At 36.2% G+C, this 19228-nt stretch overlaps 1 protein-coding gene and 1 pseudogene across 5 annotated transcripts in view; one reads left to right on the top strand and one right to left on the bottom strand.

The window, feature by feature from the left end:
* Positions 1-19228, top strand: part of LOC129483393 (ovostatin-like) — a 115229-nt gene that overhangs the window by 64583 nt on the left and 31418 nt on the right. For all 5 annotated transcript variants that reach the window (XM_063640802.1, XM_055280717.2, XM_063640801.1 and 2 more), the window contains 5 exons: positions 2339-2453; positions 4679-4788; positions 13286-13444; positions 14349-14579; positions 18642-18702. In XM_063640802.1, coding sequence (XP_063496872.1) covers positions 2339-2453; positions 4679-4788; positions 13286-13444; positions 14349-14579; positions 18642-18702 — 676 coding nt within the window. The remainder of the gene's footprint in view (positions 1-2338; positions 2454-4678; positions 4789-13285; positions 13445-14348; positions 14580-18641; positions 18703-19228) is intronic.
* Positions 7999-9763, bottom strand: LOC129481961 (ran-binding protein 6-like; annotated as a pseudogene).

Raw genomic sequence — 19228 nt, forward strand, 5'->3', positions numbered from 1 at the left:
CAACATTCAGAAAATGGACACAAACAGGCTGGTCTAGGATGTAGCAAGGCTTCCAGCTATAATCATGCCAGATCTGACTGGCTAATACACAACTGCCAGCTGCAATCCCCATACTATAGTGTGATACCATTTATCCACACACACGTATGTACACACACACATGTGGACACACAGAGTCACATATTCCTATCCTGTTTAGAGAATACTTTAGGTTGGAAATAATTAAGAACCTTCTAATTCTTAAATTAAAAAAAATTTGGACGATAAACACTAACAATAGTAACAATTACAATAATAATAATTGCTAAATTTAATGGATGCTTATTGTGTGTCAGTCACTGAGCTAAGCAGTTTATGTGCATTTGATTCTCAAAACAAATAGTACCCTATGAGGGGGTACTATTATCGCCCGCTTACTGATGAGTGGATTAAAGCAGAAAGATGTTAAATATGTTGCTCAAGATCATGGGTGCAGCAAAACTAGATCATAAATATATGTCAATACATATATATTTTTAGACAGTCTCGCTATGTCTCCCATGCTGGAGTGCAGTGGCATGACATTTGCTTACGGCAACCTCTGCCTCCCGGGTCCAAGCAATTCTCGTGCCTCAACCTCCCAAGAAGCTAGGACTACAGGCGTGCACCACCATGCCCAGCTAATTTTGTATTTTTAGTAGAGATGGGGTTTCATCATGTTGGCCAGCCTGGTCTTGAACTCCTGATCTCATATGATCTGCCCGCTTTGGTCTCCCAAAGTGCTGGGATTACAGGCATGAGCCACTGCACGCCAACCAAGATCATATAAATATTTAAATAACTAGTGGGGCTGTATCTTTAGGGATACAGGGATACCAAAATTTTCTCCACAAATTCATTAAACAGATAAATATTGAGGTCTTTTAATATGCAAGAATAATTTTATTCAGAAGCTCCGTTGTTGAGCAAGACAGATCAGGTACCTATCCTCATGGGTTTTGCACTTTATGAAGCAGTCATAATCTTTAAAGATGCGTACTCTAGAAGAGACTAAACCAATATAAGTCAAGTACGCAGGGTAGGTAGATCCCAGAATGCAGGGTAGGTAGATCCCAGAATGCATTATCGAAGGCGGCTATATTGTATAGATGCCCTTCAGGAGATTTGAGAGATCTGGAAATTTAAAATGTACATGTAGGGTGGGAACGGGTGAGGATCAAAAAAACTACCTATTGGATACTATGCTCATTACCTGAATAGTGAAATAATCTGTACACCAAACCCCCATGACACACAATTTACCTATATAACAAACCTGCACAGGTACCCTTGAACCTAAAATAAAAGTTAAAATAATCAAATGCACTTGTAAAGCAGGAGTGTGGACTAAATAATTTATCTAATTATTCACCTTTAGTATAGTGGACATTTTTCTAGACCTTTAAGCTTACGGAAATGGTTCTAGACCTTCTTATAGTTTAAAGGACCCCCTGAAGTGGCACATGATTTTGACATCTCACCCACATCTTGAGGACTAGATTTCCTCATATCATCATAAGGTGAAGGAGTAGAACAAGAACTCAGTTTTTCCCAAATATTATAGTCCAGGAACCTATGGGCACAGTTTATCCCACATTTTAAAATATTTGACAATTCGTCCTGTTTAATTTTGGTAACTAATTGTGACACTTTAAAACTTTCACTTAGTGAGACATTGTCACTTGACACTGAGAGAAATTTAAAGGAATCTAATTTAAAAATCTACTACCTACTGAATGTTTACTAAGTGCCAGGCCCCGTGCTAGACACTTTTCAGTTATTATCTAATGTAATACAATTCTACAAGCTCTTTATTAACATCTCATTTTGTATGAAGTAATAAGTGGTAAAGCCAGGGTTCAAATTCTGGTGTTTGACCGTAAAGCCTGTGTTCCTAACTGCTGTGTAAATAGTCCCGTAAATGTCCAAGGCATGGTAACTAAATAATATAAAACTCAGTTTCAAAACTGTAAAAGAATATGGCTGAAGTTACCAAAATTGCAAATATCATGTGTGAATACATGTGACTAGTGATGGATGTGTTTATTATCTTGTATAATAACAAAATAATGTCACCATGAAGCATTTTTTAAAACACAATATTGTAATAGTTAATAGTTATTAAAAATTCAAATGTAGTTATAGGTAAATACATGAACTGAAAATATAATTATAGAAACACAATGGATTATTTTAAAAAACTAAAACTTGGGTAATACAATATTCTTAAGTTGCTTCAGTGAGGTCACACATTTTCCCTGTTATAGCTATTTCTTACAGTCTTCTTTTAAAATATAACTTTTTTTATTGTTCTTTTCAGTTGGGGAAAGATGGCTGTGTCTCCAAGTTTATTAACACAGATGCTTTTGAGTTAAATCGGGAAGGATACTGGAGTTTGCTCGAAGTGCATGCTCTTGTTACAGAAGAGGGAACAGGTAATGCCCTCTAAGAAGTCAGACCCCAGTGGCTATCACTGTCTCATTCGAATTGTTACCTGATTGCCAACCATACAATGTTAATACAATCATTTTTTCCCTGAGGGCTTTTCATTGGGTTCATCTGATTCAAATTCTGAATGTTTCATATATCAACCAAAATTTTCACACACATGTTGATGGATGGTCAAGTATTACATTCAAATAAGGCTACAATAGAAGTAAGAATGCCAATTTATTGATTTATAATGGGAGTATCTGGTTTTAGATATAAGCATATTCCTTTTCCTTAATTATTCCACAGATAAATATAATTGAGACATGTAGTTGTCGATTATAAAATTTTTTTGATGAGTATAGAATTAGAACATGGGAAGTAAAATAGTTTGGGGAGAATATTTTACTAAGCCTCTGAAAATAAATCCAGTGAAAAATCTTTATCTCATCCAGGAAAATCTTCCTCCCTCCCTCCCTCACTCCCTTCCTCCCTTCCTCCCTTCCTTCTTTTTTTTCTCGGAGTTTCGCTCTTGTTGCCCAGGCTGGAGTGCAGTGGCACAATCTTAACTCACTGCGACCTCCGCCTCCCAGGTTCAAGCGATTCTTCCTCCTCAGCCTCCCGAGTAGCTGGGATTACAGGCGCCCGCCATCACGCCCGACTAAGTTTTTGCATTTTTAGTAGAGAGATGGGGTTTCATCATGTTGTCCAGACTAGTCTCAAACTCCTGACCTCAGGTGATCCTCCCGCCTCGGCCTCCCAAAGTGCGGGGATTACAGGCATGAGCCACCGCGCCCACCTGATAATATTTCTAGTGACTAATTTCTTGTATCTCCTGGACCTAATATCCCTTCTTCCTTAAGCACAGAATGCTAAGTCTTATTCCTTGAAATGCTTTTTTCTGTGCTGACCACTTTCTGTTAATATAGTACTTTTAAACTTATGCATATGTAACTGATATTTCAGCAAAATTTCTGTTCATGAAATATTGAATTACTAATGTATGTATATCAGTCTTCAAAGTTTTAAAGATATCTGTCACATCCAGAGGAAATTCAAGTATTAAACAAACATTTAATTGATAATTAAGTATATTTGTCATACTGAACTAAATAAATAATAAAAGAATAGCCAGGCACAGTGGCTCACACCTATAACCCCAGCACCTGGGGAGGCTGAGGCAGAAGAATTATTTAAGCCTAGGAGTTTGAGACCATCCTCAGTGGCAACACAGTGAGACCCCGTCTCTACAAAAAATACGAAAATTAGCTGGGTGTTTTGTCATGCAGCTTTAGTCCCAGCTACTCAGGAGGCTAAGGTGGGAGGATCACTTGAGCCCAGGAGGCTGGGGCTGCAGTGAGCCATGATCGCACCACTGCACTCCATCCTGGGCAACAGAATGAGACCTATCTCAAGAAAAAGAAAAAGAAAGAAAAAAGAGAAGAGAGAGAAAGAAAGAAAGAAAGAAAAAGGAAAGAAGGAAAGAAAGGGAAGGAAAGGAAGGAAGGAGGGAAGGAAGGAAGGAAGGAAGGGCTTGCTACATGATAACATGTCTATATTTATATGAGAGATAATGTAGCAATTAAAAATATAAGTTTTTATAAGGTTTTACAAAAACTTTTTAAAATAATGGTAAAAAACATGTAAAACTACATATACATTTGCACATATTGAGTGTATGTGTGCATGTACACATATACACACACAATCTCAAACATATTAATATAAATGATAAATATAAAGAGAAATAGAACTTGTAGGAAAAAGCCTAAAATGCTAATTTTGGTTCTCTTGGAGATATCTCATATTTGGTAATTTGTATTTTCTTTTTTAAGCATTTCCATTTTTAATAATACACATATATTACAATTCTTACTATTAATAAATTAAAGCATATGTTTTAGGCAAGCAGAGAGTAAAAGAAATGTTGTTAAACAATCACTTAGGAATAATTAGAAATCGACGTTTACTAATCCATCATGAAGAAATGGTAAGTGAATTGGATATTTTATAAAAAGCAGGCAGCAACACCAGTTGGCACAAGCATTTTGTGCCGTCTTGATTCACTTTCTTTATAAAAGACACCTGAAGTACCTATATATGAAAACTGCTTAGGAAAGGGAAGGGAAACTATTAGAAGGAATGGTGAGCTTTTGTGGTTTTTTTTCAGAAGCTCTGTTTGGCTGTTTTTGGAAGTGACATTTTCTCAATAATACTTAATTGACTGCAGGTGTACAGCTTACAGGCTCCAAGTACATATACATAGACTCATCAGTGGTGAAGATTAGTTTTGAGAATATGGATATGTCCTACAAACAGGGACTCCCTTATTTTGGCCAGGTAAGAGAAGCAATCATTTTTATACATACCTTATTCATTCATTCATTTGTTCTTTCATTTATCTATTAATCTTCCAACAGCTATTCCCTAAGAAATTACTACGTAGGAATCTCTGTGCTAAGCACTGTAGGGTGACCTACACTGTTGATTTTCATAGATCTGTCATGGTGTATACGTTTTATCAAGTTGTAACTGTTAATAGTATCCCACTTCACTCTAAAGATGTCCAAGTTTGGACAATAAATTATATAGTCTACATCAGTATTAGGAATAAAATGGTGATGTAGAGAGGCACTTTTATCACTGCTTTTATGGAGTTTATAGTGTAATAGAGATAATAAACATTAAACAGATAATTTTACAAATAATTATTGTAGTTGTGATAGGTGCTATGTCAGTGAAATACTGACCATTCAACTACTCTATATCAAGAACTGGCAAACCACAGCCCACAGGCAAATCAAACAGAGGCCTGCCTTGATACAGCCAGTGAACTATGAGTGGTTTTAACATTTTTAAAAGATTATTTTAAAAATAACAAAATATATGAGAGAGAGACCATGGTACTTTACGAAAGAGATTTGCTAAAATCTGGACTAAATGATCATGGAAAGTTTCCCTGAGGAAGTAATATTTAAGTTGACACAAGAACACTAAAAAAGAAATACAAAAGTGGGTAGCCTGGCTTATATCTTACAGAGAGAGCAGTGGTTCTCAAACTGGCATCAGCATCACCTAAAGGACTTGTTGAAACAAATTTCAGTAAAAGTCATTTAGTGAACAAATTTAGATTGAAATACAGCTTTGGCAAATAGATAAATTTAATATATGTTCACTTCACTTACTGAATAGTGGATGATGTTAACATAATTTTTTTCTAATCTTTCTCTTTGCTTTGTACATTTTTGCTTTATATATTTCCATGTTCTGTTACTAAATATATAAAACTGAGAAATATTATACCTTCAAGGAATATAAAATTTTTTCTGAATATAAAATAATTTTATCTAGACTTGAGAATTCTACATTTCCTCCCTCTTATGTTGTTGTTACCCAAGATGATTTCTTGGGTTCTCGTTTGTCTCTTGTATCTTTTCTGTGCTATTTATAAGTGTTTTCTGTGTAAAGAGCATTTGTGTGAAAATGTTATATTTTAGCTTCCTTTCTGAACTTAATCTTCTAAGGTTTTTGTTATTAGTTAGTTTTATTTGATTGGCAAAGATCTCCAAATTGAATATTAGAGATGATAGTAGACTTCCTGGGTGTATTTTGCATATTTTGGGGAATGCTTTTTAAAACTTAATCCATAAACCTACTAAGTAACTGTAGCATTTTGTGAGATACACTTTATCAGTCAAAAAATTTTCCTTTTTTAGTTTACTAAGAATTTTCTATAATATGTTAGTTCCTATATCTAGATATTTCTTATTAAATTTAGGTTTTAAAATAGAGGGCATAAAAATATGTTCACTTATGATTTGAAAAAATAAATCTATCATAATTTATTTCCCCTTTTTTATTACTAGTTGTGTTTGTGTTTTTTTCCCATTAGTTTTTGGATTTGTTAATTATCTTTATTTTTAATGTTATTTTAAATGATTTTCATTTCATCATTTATTTTTATTATATTTTTTCTTCTACCTCTTTTGTTTTTTTTTCCCTAGCATCATGTTATAAATACTTATGTTAAACTTCCATGTTTTCAAATTTATACAATTTTTCCTGAATACTACTTTCCTCCTCGCAGGTGTTTTTCTATACTATTTTTATTTTTTAAATTATGAAAAAATGCACATATCAAATTTACCATCTTAACAATTTTTAAGTTCAATTAAAATCATTTTCGATGATTTCATTGTTTTTATTTTTATTTTTACCTAAGAATTACTTAGAGTTTTAAGTGTTCTTCTCTAGTATGTGTGATTATGGTTGTATATTTTTTAAAAAAGTAATTTTTTCTTTTGCAGTAGCAGCTACAATTTATTGAGCACTTACTAGGTCTTAAATATTTGCTAAATACATATACAGTACTCACAATAGCCCCAGGAAATGATAGATTATTTAAGTTTTGGATCAATGATTAATGATTAGCTGAGTAGAAAGCTCTTTTCTACCCTACAATAAGCTAGACATTAAAGACTGACATTCCAATTAATATAATTAACCCTGAATTTATAGAACTATTTTCTCATAATAATGCACATCTACTGCTAAATTGCTACTCTCAAAGTTGCTTTCTTTTTCATGTTCAAAGAAAATTACATTTGCTTTCCTCTGACTTTTACAATAGAATACTCTTCAGTGCTACTATAGAATCTATTAGGAAATTCTTTGAAATATAAATCAATTTAAGCCCTATAATCAGAGCTTCTCTTCTTGTTGAACTGCTTTGCAGGGGGGAAATGGCATACATATACAAAATAATACTCTACTGAAACACACAACACTGACTCCCAAGAATATTGATTACTATTTGTCGAACACTGTTACATGCTACCAATGTTAGATGAATCAGGACTCCGTTTTCAGTAACTATGGTTCTTGGAGTCCTGCATAACTTAAAAAAATAGAGACCAGTCTGGCTAAAGAAATTTAAAAGTTCTCTAACTCTCAGCTGGACACCTTGGGAACTAGAATATGGATATGTCCCACCCAGTTCCCAGGAGAACATTATGAAAAAGTTTATATACATCCAACATCCTCTGCAATATCTCAAAACTCTCTCCTAGTTCCAGCATCCTCCCATCACCACAAATATCAAGAGTTATTAATCAAGGAGGGACAAGCCTGCCACTATATCCTTCACTCACAATTCCAAAGATGTTTGTCCTGGAAATTCCGTCTTATTTTCATGAGCTCTTAGCATATCGTGACAGCATGACATCTTCACGTCAAGTATACTGCTTGGGTAGCATCGATAATAATTCAAACAAATAGCAACAATTTATATACTTCACATCAACTAGGGGAAAGGTGACAAACATTGTAAGACAGCTTGAAGCACAGGTTATCACCAAGGTCTGTGTTTGGGAGATAAAACATGCAAGATAAACAGAGGACTAACGTTGACTAATTCTGGAGAAACATGGGAAGAACTATAAACAGCTTAGCAGAGAGAAAACAGTTCACTGATTTATAATAAAATCCATTCACAACACTTATTTGTAGTTACTTTTATGGTAGATAATATTCAAGTTATATTAAAGTGCTTCAAGTAAAATTTAGCAACTCCTGTAAGGCTTCCTGCTGTTCATCATCAAGTTGAGATACACATTCCAACCATAAATCTTCAGGAGTCTGTACCCAATGCACGACATCACCTAGGCGTTTGGCACAGGGATCTTCATAGTTAATAGTCCCATTAATTTTTTCTTCTGCAATTATTCTGATTATTTTGGGAAAATTGGAATTATTTGGACCAATTACAACTGGGTGGTTACTTTCAATTAGGTCACAGAGAAAACTCAAAGTCTGAATAGCTTCCTCTTTATCTTCATGCAGTGGAAGACATCATAGCCAGTATGAAAGAACTTCATCTACATTTACACAGTTAGCTTAAACTTCAAAATCTTCCCTAGTGCGGAGATACAGTTCTCTGTAGCAATGACATTTTTTTTTTGGTTTTGGAATTTGCACACTTAATAACTTTTACCAGCAGTGGGACAGCTTCTGAACATAAAGAATGATAATCATCTCCACCAAGCTGTGCCATGACACCCAGACCATAAGCAGCAGCTTGCCTGACTTCAGGATTGTTATCTCACATATTTAGTAGCATTGGCCACCAAAAATAGTCTACATATTTAAATGAAGTTGGACTGCAGTGCTCTGCGATGTCATCAAATATGCACAATCCCCACTATCTGCCTAGCCATGGCCTACTTGAACAAATTAGATTTACAATTAATGGAAGTAGTTGTTCAAATCATGGTAAAATCTTTTCCTTATAAGTACTAAATAATGTGTGCAAAATATCTGATACTTCGGTCAGAATATAAACATCACATTCATCCTCATCTTGCAGAGACATCTCAACCTTTTGATCATCGTTTTCTTCCTGTCTTTTAACCTGTCACAATTCTCCATTTTTAAAGTGCTCTTCAAGTTTTGGTCTCAGTATTCCTCCCAGTTCTTCCAAGTATTCATCATTAAGGCAATCATCTCCCATAACTTCAATGAACTTTGCAAAAGAATTCATTATTTTTGAGCGCACATCTGTATCTGGTTCAGTACCAGTAGCCTTGATTAGGGGTTACGTATGAATTGCCACATCTGTGCAAGATACTCTGGGCCACAGATTCTTGCACATTCCAGGAGAAAAGGCATGGACTGTGCTGCTGCCACTCGAACATTGTCATGGAAATAAAATTTCAGTAAAGGAACCATCAGCTTCACAACTTATTCTGTATAGTTCACAGACCCTTCCCTTAACTCCTTAGCATAGTAAACCAACATCTGGCAAGCAGTTACTTTTGCTTCAAGTCCTGAAGTATTAATTCCAAAACACTGTTGGTCTCCAAGATTTACATATTGCCAGCCGTCATCATCACTCATATTCTCCACATCCTGTGTGTCTAAGAGAGCAACATCAGGTTGAGCTGAAGCAGTCTTAATAAGAGGCTCGATAACCAGTGAAAGGTACTGTTGAAAATCTTTTCCAAGAATTTTACACGTTCTAGCCCATGCTGAAACCATGTAAGAGGTCTGAGGGTCATTATCTTCCATATTATTTAAGTCTGATTGTGTCTTCAACAAGAGCTACATCACATTTGATGCATCTTGCATAAATTTTTTCTTCACAACAGCAAGACCAATATGGCTAATGCACACAATAGTTTTTCCTCTCAGAAGCTTGAGTTCCTTCTGAACAGCAAGCTCAATGATGTGCTTTAGTGAGGGCATGAATATATCATAATATGGGACAAATTTTTCTTCTGTTGTATCTGCAGCCGATGCAATGGTTGCCACAAGTTATTCCAGGGCCAACTTAGTTCCATTCCGAATCAACTCTTGAAGCTTAATCACCAAGACAGAATGTAGGTTTCTCACCATACTATCCAAATTAGAACTAGAAATGATTTGGGGCAGTCTTCAATAAAAACAGTAAGAGCAGAAGTTGCATGTGATTGCACATGCTGATTACCTTGATTTTGCATGGTACGTAACAAAGCTGGAATCACTGTTTCATGAAATTTCTTTTGGAAATTAGGTGCAAAATCTGTGCCATCTATCCAAGTATAGTACAGGCTGGAGCCCTCACCCTTGGATGAGGATCCTGGGATATTTTCACAGATTTCCTCTGCTTGCCTTCGCACCATACAGCTTGGATTGATCAGGTTCTTCAGAAGCTGATAAAACTTTGCTTTTCTGACAAGTTCGCTCGCACCCCTGTGGATGTGGTCACGGCCATTATGCTCTGTCAAAGCTACCATGACTGGGAAGGAAAATAAGTAATTTTTAAATTGCAGACAACACATATATTAACAAGAAAAATAACACTATAAATTAAAATATGAAAAACAATGAGCACCTCTCCCCTCTAATCCCTTCATTTCGTGAATACTTCCCCAGAAGCAACTACTTTCAGTCCTCTGTGTTTCCTATAAACCAGTAGTGAGGTTCAGAAGCTTGATCAGATTCAAGTTCATTTTTGGTGGGTACAGTAGGCAAGAATATAATACAGGTAGTGTCATTACTTTTCACAGAGAGCACTCTTCCTCTCTTACTGAGATGTTAGCAGACATTGACAGTAATTACTTAGATGCATTGTTTCTCTAAACCATTCTTTCTTAGCCTTGGCACAACTGAAATTTTGGGCCAGATAATACTTTGCTGTGGGGGCTACCCTGTGCGTGGTAAGAGTTTAGCAACATCCCAGGTCTCTACCTACTAAATGCTAGTAGCACCATCCCCTTCCTATTTGTGATAGCCCAAAGTGTTTGCAGACATTGCCAAATGGCAAAATTTATTGGCTAATAAGTTAAAAAGTGATAAATTAGAATTTTGCCACTCTAAGAATAGTGAAGGGTAGTTTGAGATGTTTTTGAAAAGATTACCTAAATCCTATTATCCCCTCTAAAAAATTAGCAATAATCCCCTAAAATCTGCCAGTCAATCATGCTCCAGATTAACTCAGGGGTTTTATTTCTGTCTTCTCTAGCATAAGACCTGGTTGAGAGGTGTGTGTGTGTGTGTGTGTGTGTGTGTGTGTGTGTGTGTGTGTGTGTGTGTGTTTACTTAAGCCCTAGCCTAGTCATTAAGGCCCAGCTCCTTCCCATTCCCTCTCAAAGCTTCTTGACACTTTAAGGTGTAATATTATCTAATCCTATAATCAGGAACTCCAAGACATCTTTTCCTATAGAGGAGAGCTGGGAAAACCAGCTGAGGTTAGTAATAGTTTATCAGGGAGGTAGGGGATAGGTGGTACCTACATGAATCAGGCATCCGTGGACAAAGTAGTCTGTTATTAATATATTGTAATCCAGGTACAGTGTCCTGCCTGGACACACCCTCTTCATTAGCATTTGAAAGAATTAGTTCTTGAAAACTCATATATAAGAGCTCTTAATTCTTTGATCATTTTAGGGAGACCAAAGACAGCTATAAACAGATGTGAGTCTCAAACAATAAAATGTTTTAGTTCAAAAATATGGTTGTATAAAGTGGTATCTTTTGGGTTTTTGGCCATTTCACAGTGGTGAATGCTCTGATCACTTCCAGGAGATGTGCCAGGAGAAACAAGTCATTCCTGTTCTACTTTTGGAAAAGGGGCTGGTTTCTCTGTGATATAGTGAGTCACTACAGTAGCTGCATTACTGGAAATTAAACATGGTTTATCTGGCCATGCGTTGTGTCATAAGGTCATCAAATACGTGGCTCAGTATTGCTAGGGAGCACTTTTGAAGAGTAAGCTCTATTGCCAGAATAGAGGTACTGTCTGCTTTTTTAGTGTCCCCTACAAATTTCAAGACTTCAGAGGTATGACTCCAAGAGTAACATATTTGAACATAGGAAGCTGGGCAAGGCAGTGGGCTAACAAGGGAATTTCTTCATAAGTGACAGTAGCAGCATCCATGGATGGCTGAAATGATACTGTTTAAAATTGTAGGACATATGACAAATACCTCTGCCACAAGAAACATCTGCTAACGAAGTGTTGCATGCCTGGCCTCGGCAGTTGATAATAGGCCTGCTATCATCACTTGGGCACTATTTGGGTTTGGGGACAAAGAAAGTAAGGAAAGTGCCCAGAAATCACATGGCTTGTTCATCTTTCTGTGACTGGAAGGGACTCAAAGGGTCTTTCTAGTCTAGGTGTACTAAAATTAGAGCAAACCTCTGTGTGATCATAAAGGCATGGTGTCATGTGTCTGTGGCCTGTGGATTGCTGAGACAAGTTGAATTTTTCTTACAAGATCAAGCCTTGAGATGAAACTAAATTCAGACTCTGTGTAGATGATGCAAATGAGGCATCGGTCTACAGATGCTGAGCAAGAAAAAAGGATTGTGTTTGCTTGGACCAGCAGGAAAATGGTAAGTGGCAGAAATAAGATGAAAGGCTCAAAGCAGAAGTTGTTTTGCAGAAACTGACTGAGCTAAAAAAAGGATGTCTCAGACAGTCTTTTTCTGATTATTGTGGCCTTAGATGTTGTTAAGAAGGTTGCCTTTAAAGGCTTCAAACTGGCATAGATACTGATGCAGGCATTGTATCTACTACAAATAATACAATTTCAGAAGGGACTTTTTAAAGCAATCATTGCCTATACTAGTAAGAGAATGAGAAAGAGATTTCTAGCGAATAACCATGGCCTATCAGAGCAGTCACTACAATGTTTTAGGGAGGATAATGCTAAATTTTGCATTTTTGAAAATTTGGTTTGATGCCAGTATAGAGAAAGAACAAGCAAAAGCAATACAGGAGAGAGAGACTGGATAGAAAAAAATAGAAGACATATGAGGGAAAAAAGATAAGTTGATATAAGGAATAGCAACAGGAACAAATGTGATCTGTTGGAAACAGAAAATGTTAAAAAGATACATTTGAAAATATTTTATCAACAATTGAAAATTATAGGAGAAAGAAAATAAAAAGTCTAGGATGTCTCTAGATATTTGACTTCAGTGACTAAGTGAATGGTTGAGGTATTCACTGAGATAAATAAGAGAAAGAGAAAAAAAAGGAAGGTTGGGCACAGTAATAAATCATTCCAATTTGAGGGTTTCTGTAGCATTTTTATTATAAAAAATATTCAGGGTAGTTAATTATATGGGCCTGAGTTTTCAGAGATCTTCGTGGGCAGGAGAAACAGAGTTTAGGTTCATTAGTATATTAATGGTACATGTCATACACTCAACAGGAGTAGATGAAACCACGCAGGAAGTGCATACGCACCAAGGAGAGTGGGGGTCCCCGTGATAGAATCTTGGCAAATGCCATCAGAACGGGTTCCCAAATTTACTACATGCTTCAGAAATGTATTTCCTTCCTCTTGTACAGATTAAATTGCTTAATCCAGACAGCTCTCCAATCCCAAATGAAGTTGTCCAGTTGCATCTGAAGGACAAAATTGTGGGCAACTACACCACAGATGTAAATGGCATCGCTCAGTTTTTCTTGGACACATCTACGTTTACATACCCAAATATCACTTTGAAAGTAAGTTAAACGAAAGGCAAGTAAAATAAAAACAAACAAGCAAACAAAAAACTGCACTGGCTAGCTAAGGTTTAGGTCTATGCGAAATTATATTTATGGAACAGAAATGAAAAGATACATCTTGGTGTAAATCTAGAGTACTGAAAAATGGTTACATATTAAGAATATAGGCCCTGTGAAAAGTAGGTTAAAAATTATTTTAAGAGTCCCGGGAAAAGACAGAAGGATAGCATACATATTAAATTGTATAAAGGAGAATTAGCTGAAAATAAGCAGCGCTTCACTTTTATTATGGAAATAGAAAGAGAACTGTGTTTTTATAGAAGGAAATATTTGAGAAGCCCTGTAATCTATTACCTTGGAATAATGTAAAGAATTTCTCTGGATATATTCAAGAGATAAGTAAACTACTATCTGTAATAATTAAATATCAATCCTTCCTAGATATTTTTAAAGGACTCCTCAGACTTTTTGTGTTGATAATGGTAAATTACTATGGTCAGAGTAAACTCCTTGCTGTATTTCATAGAAACTTTCCCATCTTTCAGCAAAACTTCATGTTATCAGTAGCAAGGTAAACTTTTGCATTCACGGGTTCTTCATATTATAGTGAGGGAGATATAGCAATCTACATGCTAGCAAAAGTATAATTATAGTAAAGAATACAGTAAAATATTTAATGTAATATTGAACTAGGACTTGAATAGACTAAGTTGTAAAAACCATAGTGGTATAACTAGAGTATAACTAGAAAATGGGGAATTGGGTTAGATTTAATGTAGAATGGCTATAAAATTTTCTTGTAGAGATAAAGCAGCATGATGATAAACCGTCTTATCAGATATTCTTTCACTCATCCTTTCTCTTTATCCTAAAATACCCGTAAATTTGATTTTTTGTCTAGGCAGCCTACAAGGCCAATGAAAATTGCCAGGCTCATGGCTGGGTGTTGCCTCAATACCCTCAGCCTGAATACTTTGCATACCGATTTTACTCCAAGACTAATAGCTTCCTGAAGATTGTCCAAGAGATGGAAGAACTGAGATGCAACCAGCAGAAGAGGGTGCTAGTGCACTACATTCTCAATATGGAAGACTTTGAAGACAAAACCTACACAGCAAACTTCAATTATTTGGTATGAACTGAAAATATTCTTCCACAACCAAAATTGTTTCTTTTCTTTAAAACTTCTTTGAACCTAATGAAGTCCCTGTACCTATATGCCACGAGGAAGCTCAAAGTAAACATAAATGATAAAACTTATATAACTGGTATCTATTTTTAAGAAAGGAGGGAAAAGGCCATGCCACCACAACCCATATGCACTCTGTCATTCTCAGACCCTTACCCATTTCTATTTGGACATTGCTGGGATCAAATCAGAGTTCTGATATGTACTAGCTTTGTGTTACTTTTTGAAAGCCACTTAAACCTCTAGAGAATCTTAATTTTTTATAATATATTGTCTAATCATGAAGATAATTATTTAATAATACCCTTTACCCAACTTCTGGCACACAAAAGATATTAAGTATTAGTTTGATTTTAATATATTGCTATTATGGATTATTTTACACTGTCTAAATGGATGCATGATGCTTCATTGAGATTTATGAAGATGATATAAAATTAATGAAACATGAATTAATTCAATCAGCCAACACTTATTGAATGTTTTTCATATTCCAGGTGCTGTATTAGCAATTGTAACAATAGAAGAAATAGAAAAAGTATAACTGGGGACAAAACATAAATTAGAATTACATAAATGTTACAAATGAAACATGTATGGCCACTGAGGTTTTACAGAAAAATGAATGATTAACTCTAGCTAGAGTTTAGGACAGTGATTATCAGAGTATATTTCCTAGAGTAGCAGTATCAGCATCACCTGGTAATAAGTTAGAAATTCTGGGAATAAGTGGCCGGCGCCGGTGGCTCACGCCTGTAATCTCAGCACTTTGGGAGGCCGAGGTGGGCGGATCACGAGATCAGGAGATCGAGACCATCCTGGCTAACACAGTGAAACCCTGTCTCTACTAAAAATACAAAAAGAAATTAGCCGGGCGTGGTGGTGGGCGCTTGTAGTCCCAGCTACTTGGGAGGCTGAGGCAGGAGAATGGCATGAACCCAGGAGACGGAGCTTGCAGTGAGCGGAGATGGTGCCACTGCACTCCAACCTGTCTGACAGAGCAAGACTCTGTCTCAAAAAAAAAAAATTTTTCTAGGAATAAGTTAGAAATCTTGTCCTCTGAAGCACATTAAAATTTGGCAACCACTAGTTTAGGAAAAAGATATATGCCTATATATTTACATTTATATGTATATACATATTTTTAAGGGAAAAATACATAAAGAGAATATGCCTAAATAGGGTTTTGTAGGATGAATAGGAGTTTTCTGGATGATTAGAGGATATGAGAAACACATTTAAGCTTATCTTAGGAAATAATATAGAGGTCAAATAATAAGAGGTCAAAGATGTCTGAAGTGTATTATTCTGAGAACTAAAGGTGTTTGAGTCTATCTACGTGAAGAATGAAAGTAGTACCACATGATTTCTCACATTTTTCAAACTTAGAATTCTGGAATGGTATTTTGATACTTCTTTTTTTCATGCTATTTACTGCATCACCAATTTCTATCACTTTTTCATTATATTATCTCTCGCATTTTTTCTTTCCTTCATCATTTCCACAAACATTAAAATATTTCAAACCAGCAAGGTATGGACACCAAACCATCAGAAAAGGTATGAGTCATAATTCCGCTGAAGCCCTTAGCTAAGCCAAGCATGGCTCATTTAGACTGGGGGCAAAGTGGTGGGAGTGGGAGGAGCTGCTTGTGGAGGAGAGGTTCTAGGAAAGCAGGGAGGGGACTCTGGGGAGCTCAAGGAAGTGGCTCTTTACCAACCGGTACAGAAATCCTTCAACATGTCAACAATAATATTGCCATACTGGGGTGTGAGGAATACCAAGCATCCTTGGAGTGAGAAGCTGAACCTCTTTTTTTTTTTTTTTTTTTTTTTTTGAGACAGAGTCTCACTCAGTTGCTCAGGCTGGAGTGCAGTGGCTCTATCTCCGCTCACTGCAAGCTCCGCCTGCTGGGTTCATGCCATTCTCCTGCCTCAGCCTCCCAAGTAGCTGGAACTACAGGTGCCCACCACCACGCCTGGCTAATTTTTTTGTATTTTTTTAGTAGAGACGGGGTTTCACCGTGTTAGCCAGGATGGTCTCGATCTCCTGACCTCGTGATCCACCCGCCTCGGCCTCCCAAAGCGCTGGGATTACAGGGATGCTGAACCTCTTAAGTAGTTTTTATAAAGACACTCCCACATGCCCCTGACTTTTGCCTTCTTCTTTTCTGGCCACACCTCTGGTCGTTTTAATATCCAATACTTCCCAATCCAGAGCTGAGCCATTTTGCAGGTCTGTGGTGTGAATTGATTTACTTGTCATCAGCTTCCCTCTTGAAATAGCTTAGGTTTGCCCCCCTCTGATCTGATAAGGCCTTTACAATTACTTTACCTCATTTCCATTTTAAATGAGTCTGCTAATAGCCTTTTTCTTCCTCTCTCCCTCCTTCCTTCCTTCCTCCCTCCTTCTTTCTTTCTTTATTCTGGAAATCTAGAGTGATTTTTTTAAAAAGCAAATAGGATTATTTCACTCCCCTAATTGAAATACAGTTAATGACTGCCTATTTCTGTTAAAACAAATACCAGACTCCTTTCTTTTACCTGCAAGACTGTATCTGCTCTGCACCTGTGAAGCTCGCCGGCTTCGTTTTGCATCATTCTACACTTCAGCCTTCTTTATTGCAGACACAGAGGGCTTTCATTTTCTTGGACAAGCCATGTGCTTTTCTGGCTCAGAAGCCTCCCACAGGTTTTTCCTTCTGCCCATAACAATCTTCGTTCCCGTTTGCTACCACAGCTCCCAACCTGCCTGCACCTCATTTTCCCAGCTGATTCCTCCTCAGCATTCATCTCTTGGCTGAAATGAAACTTTCTAATCTCCTTGACGATTCAAGTCTTCTCCTACATATTCTTTCATAATAGGCTGGGTGGACTTTAATTCTGCCTAGCAGGGTACACATCACAGAGAGAACCCTCAATATCATATTTTAGAATGAATGGATAGAGTCCGAATTAATTTGATTCTCAGGCTTTCAGTAATTAATTTGATACTCAGGCTTTTAAGCTTTTTTCTTAATTGTGTGACCTGACAAATACCAGTACCTCTGTGTGCCTCTTCAGTTTACTCATCTGCTACAAGAGCTGTCTTTCTGTTTTGAGAAGTCAGTGAGTTAATATAGCCAACAGTGCTAAGACCTCTCAGGCTCATTAAACTTTGAGCTTTATGCCTTTTTGCAAATGTTCTAGTTTCCAAAACAATATCTTCCAGCTAGTTGAGGCTCAGTTCTTTTTTTATGAACTAATAAACCAAACTTGGCACTTCAGAGATTTAAAGCAATTTTAATATTCAGTGAAATATTAAACGGACTAGGAGTACCAGCTCCAGCAATTTCAAGATGCAAGATCTTATGGAAGCTTTAAATTTTCTGCAAGTCTCAGCATCTTTTAAAATAATATTCTAAAATTGTAATTTAAAAATTCAAGGAGTTTGTACTAGATTTCAAGTCTCCAGCCTTTGTTTGCACTTTAGAGATCATAATAAAAGTCTGCTGATGTAAATTTGCACACAGTTGCTGATAAAGGTGAAGTGAGAGAAGAGTTTTTCTGGAGCACCCCCAGCTTGCTACTTTATTTTCTTTTCTTTAAATTTTGGGTGGAGATGGATGAACAGGCCTTGCTTGTACCTTGCATATCAAACACACCTTTCAGAAAACCAAACACTGGGAGACTCTTAATGCCTTTGGGTAACTTTGTTTCAGTAAAGTAAATAAATTTAGATGTAATTCAGCATTTACAAATATGAATAAAAAGTTGTTTATTGGTCTTAAAAAACTGTTTTGGAATATGGAACATTAAATTGCTTTATAGCAAGTTTATCTGTGACTCCTAAATTCTCTTGAATATAGCTATTAGAGTCATATGCTTGTTCACTGCTAACCTGAGTTTACTAGTAAACATGTCAATAGTATTGCTCAGACAAGGAGGTAAATCACATTCGTTTATAATTAAATGAAATTTAGTTTCTATCCTCTAAACTTTATCATTATATTTTCATTTTCCTAGGTGATTTCAAAAGGTGTAATCATTCTTCACGGGCAACAGAAAATTGATATCAATGAAAATGGTGAGGCCTTGAATTTTAGCATATAATTTAATACAAATAGAATGCTTTAATTGGGATGTATTTTACATTTTTCTTTAAAAGTCCCATTTTAGGACTGTTTACTGCCCCCTAAACTACCCTTGGGGAACATGTAAAGACATGTGAATAGGCACAATGCCAAATGAAAAAATAATTACTTAATTAATAGTGTATTAATTATATTCCAAACACTACTATAATGGGAAAGGGTCATTGTCCTTCCCTTTCTCTTCCAAGAAAGACAGGTAAGTATTTTTACATTCAAACAAGAAGAGATTTTTAAAAAGAAACAAAAGTAGACTGAAGTTTGACATAATAAGAAATGTTTAACTCTTTCTTTTATAATTTATGGAATAGGTTATGAACTCCTAGAAATGCTTTATAAATTAAATTTGGTGGGTCGGGGCAGTCTCTTTGGCAGTGGGTAGGATGGCTAGAAACTCAGTGGAGGGTTTCTGCAAGATGACAGTCAGCTATCTCGCCAAAGCACTTTTTTGGTTTGAAATTT

This window comes from Symphalangus syndactylus, chromosome 5 (assembly GCF_028878055.3).
Source record: "Symphalangus syndactylus isolate Jambi chromosome 5, NHGRI_mSymSyn1-v2.1_pri, whole genome shotgun sequence".
NCBI classification, from domain to species: domain Eukaryota; kingdom Metazoa; phylum Chordata; class Mammalia; order Primates; family Hylobatidae; genus Symphalangus; species Symphalangus syndactylus.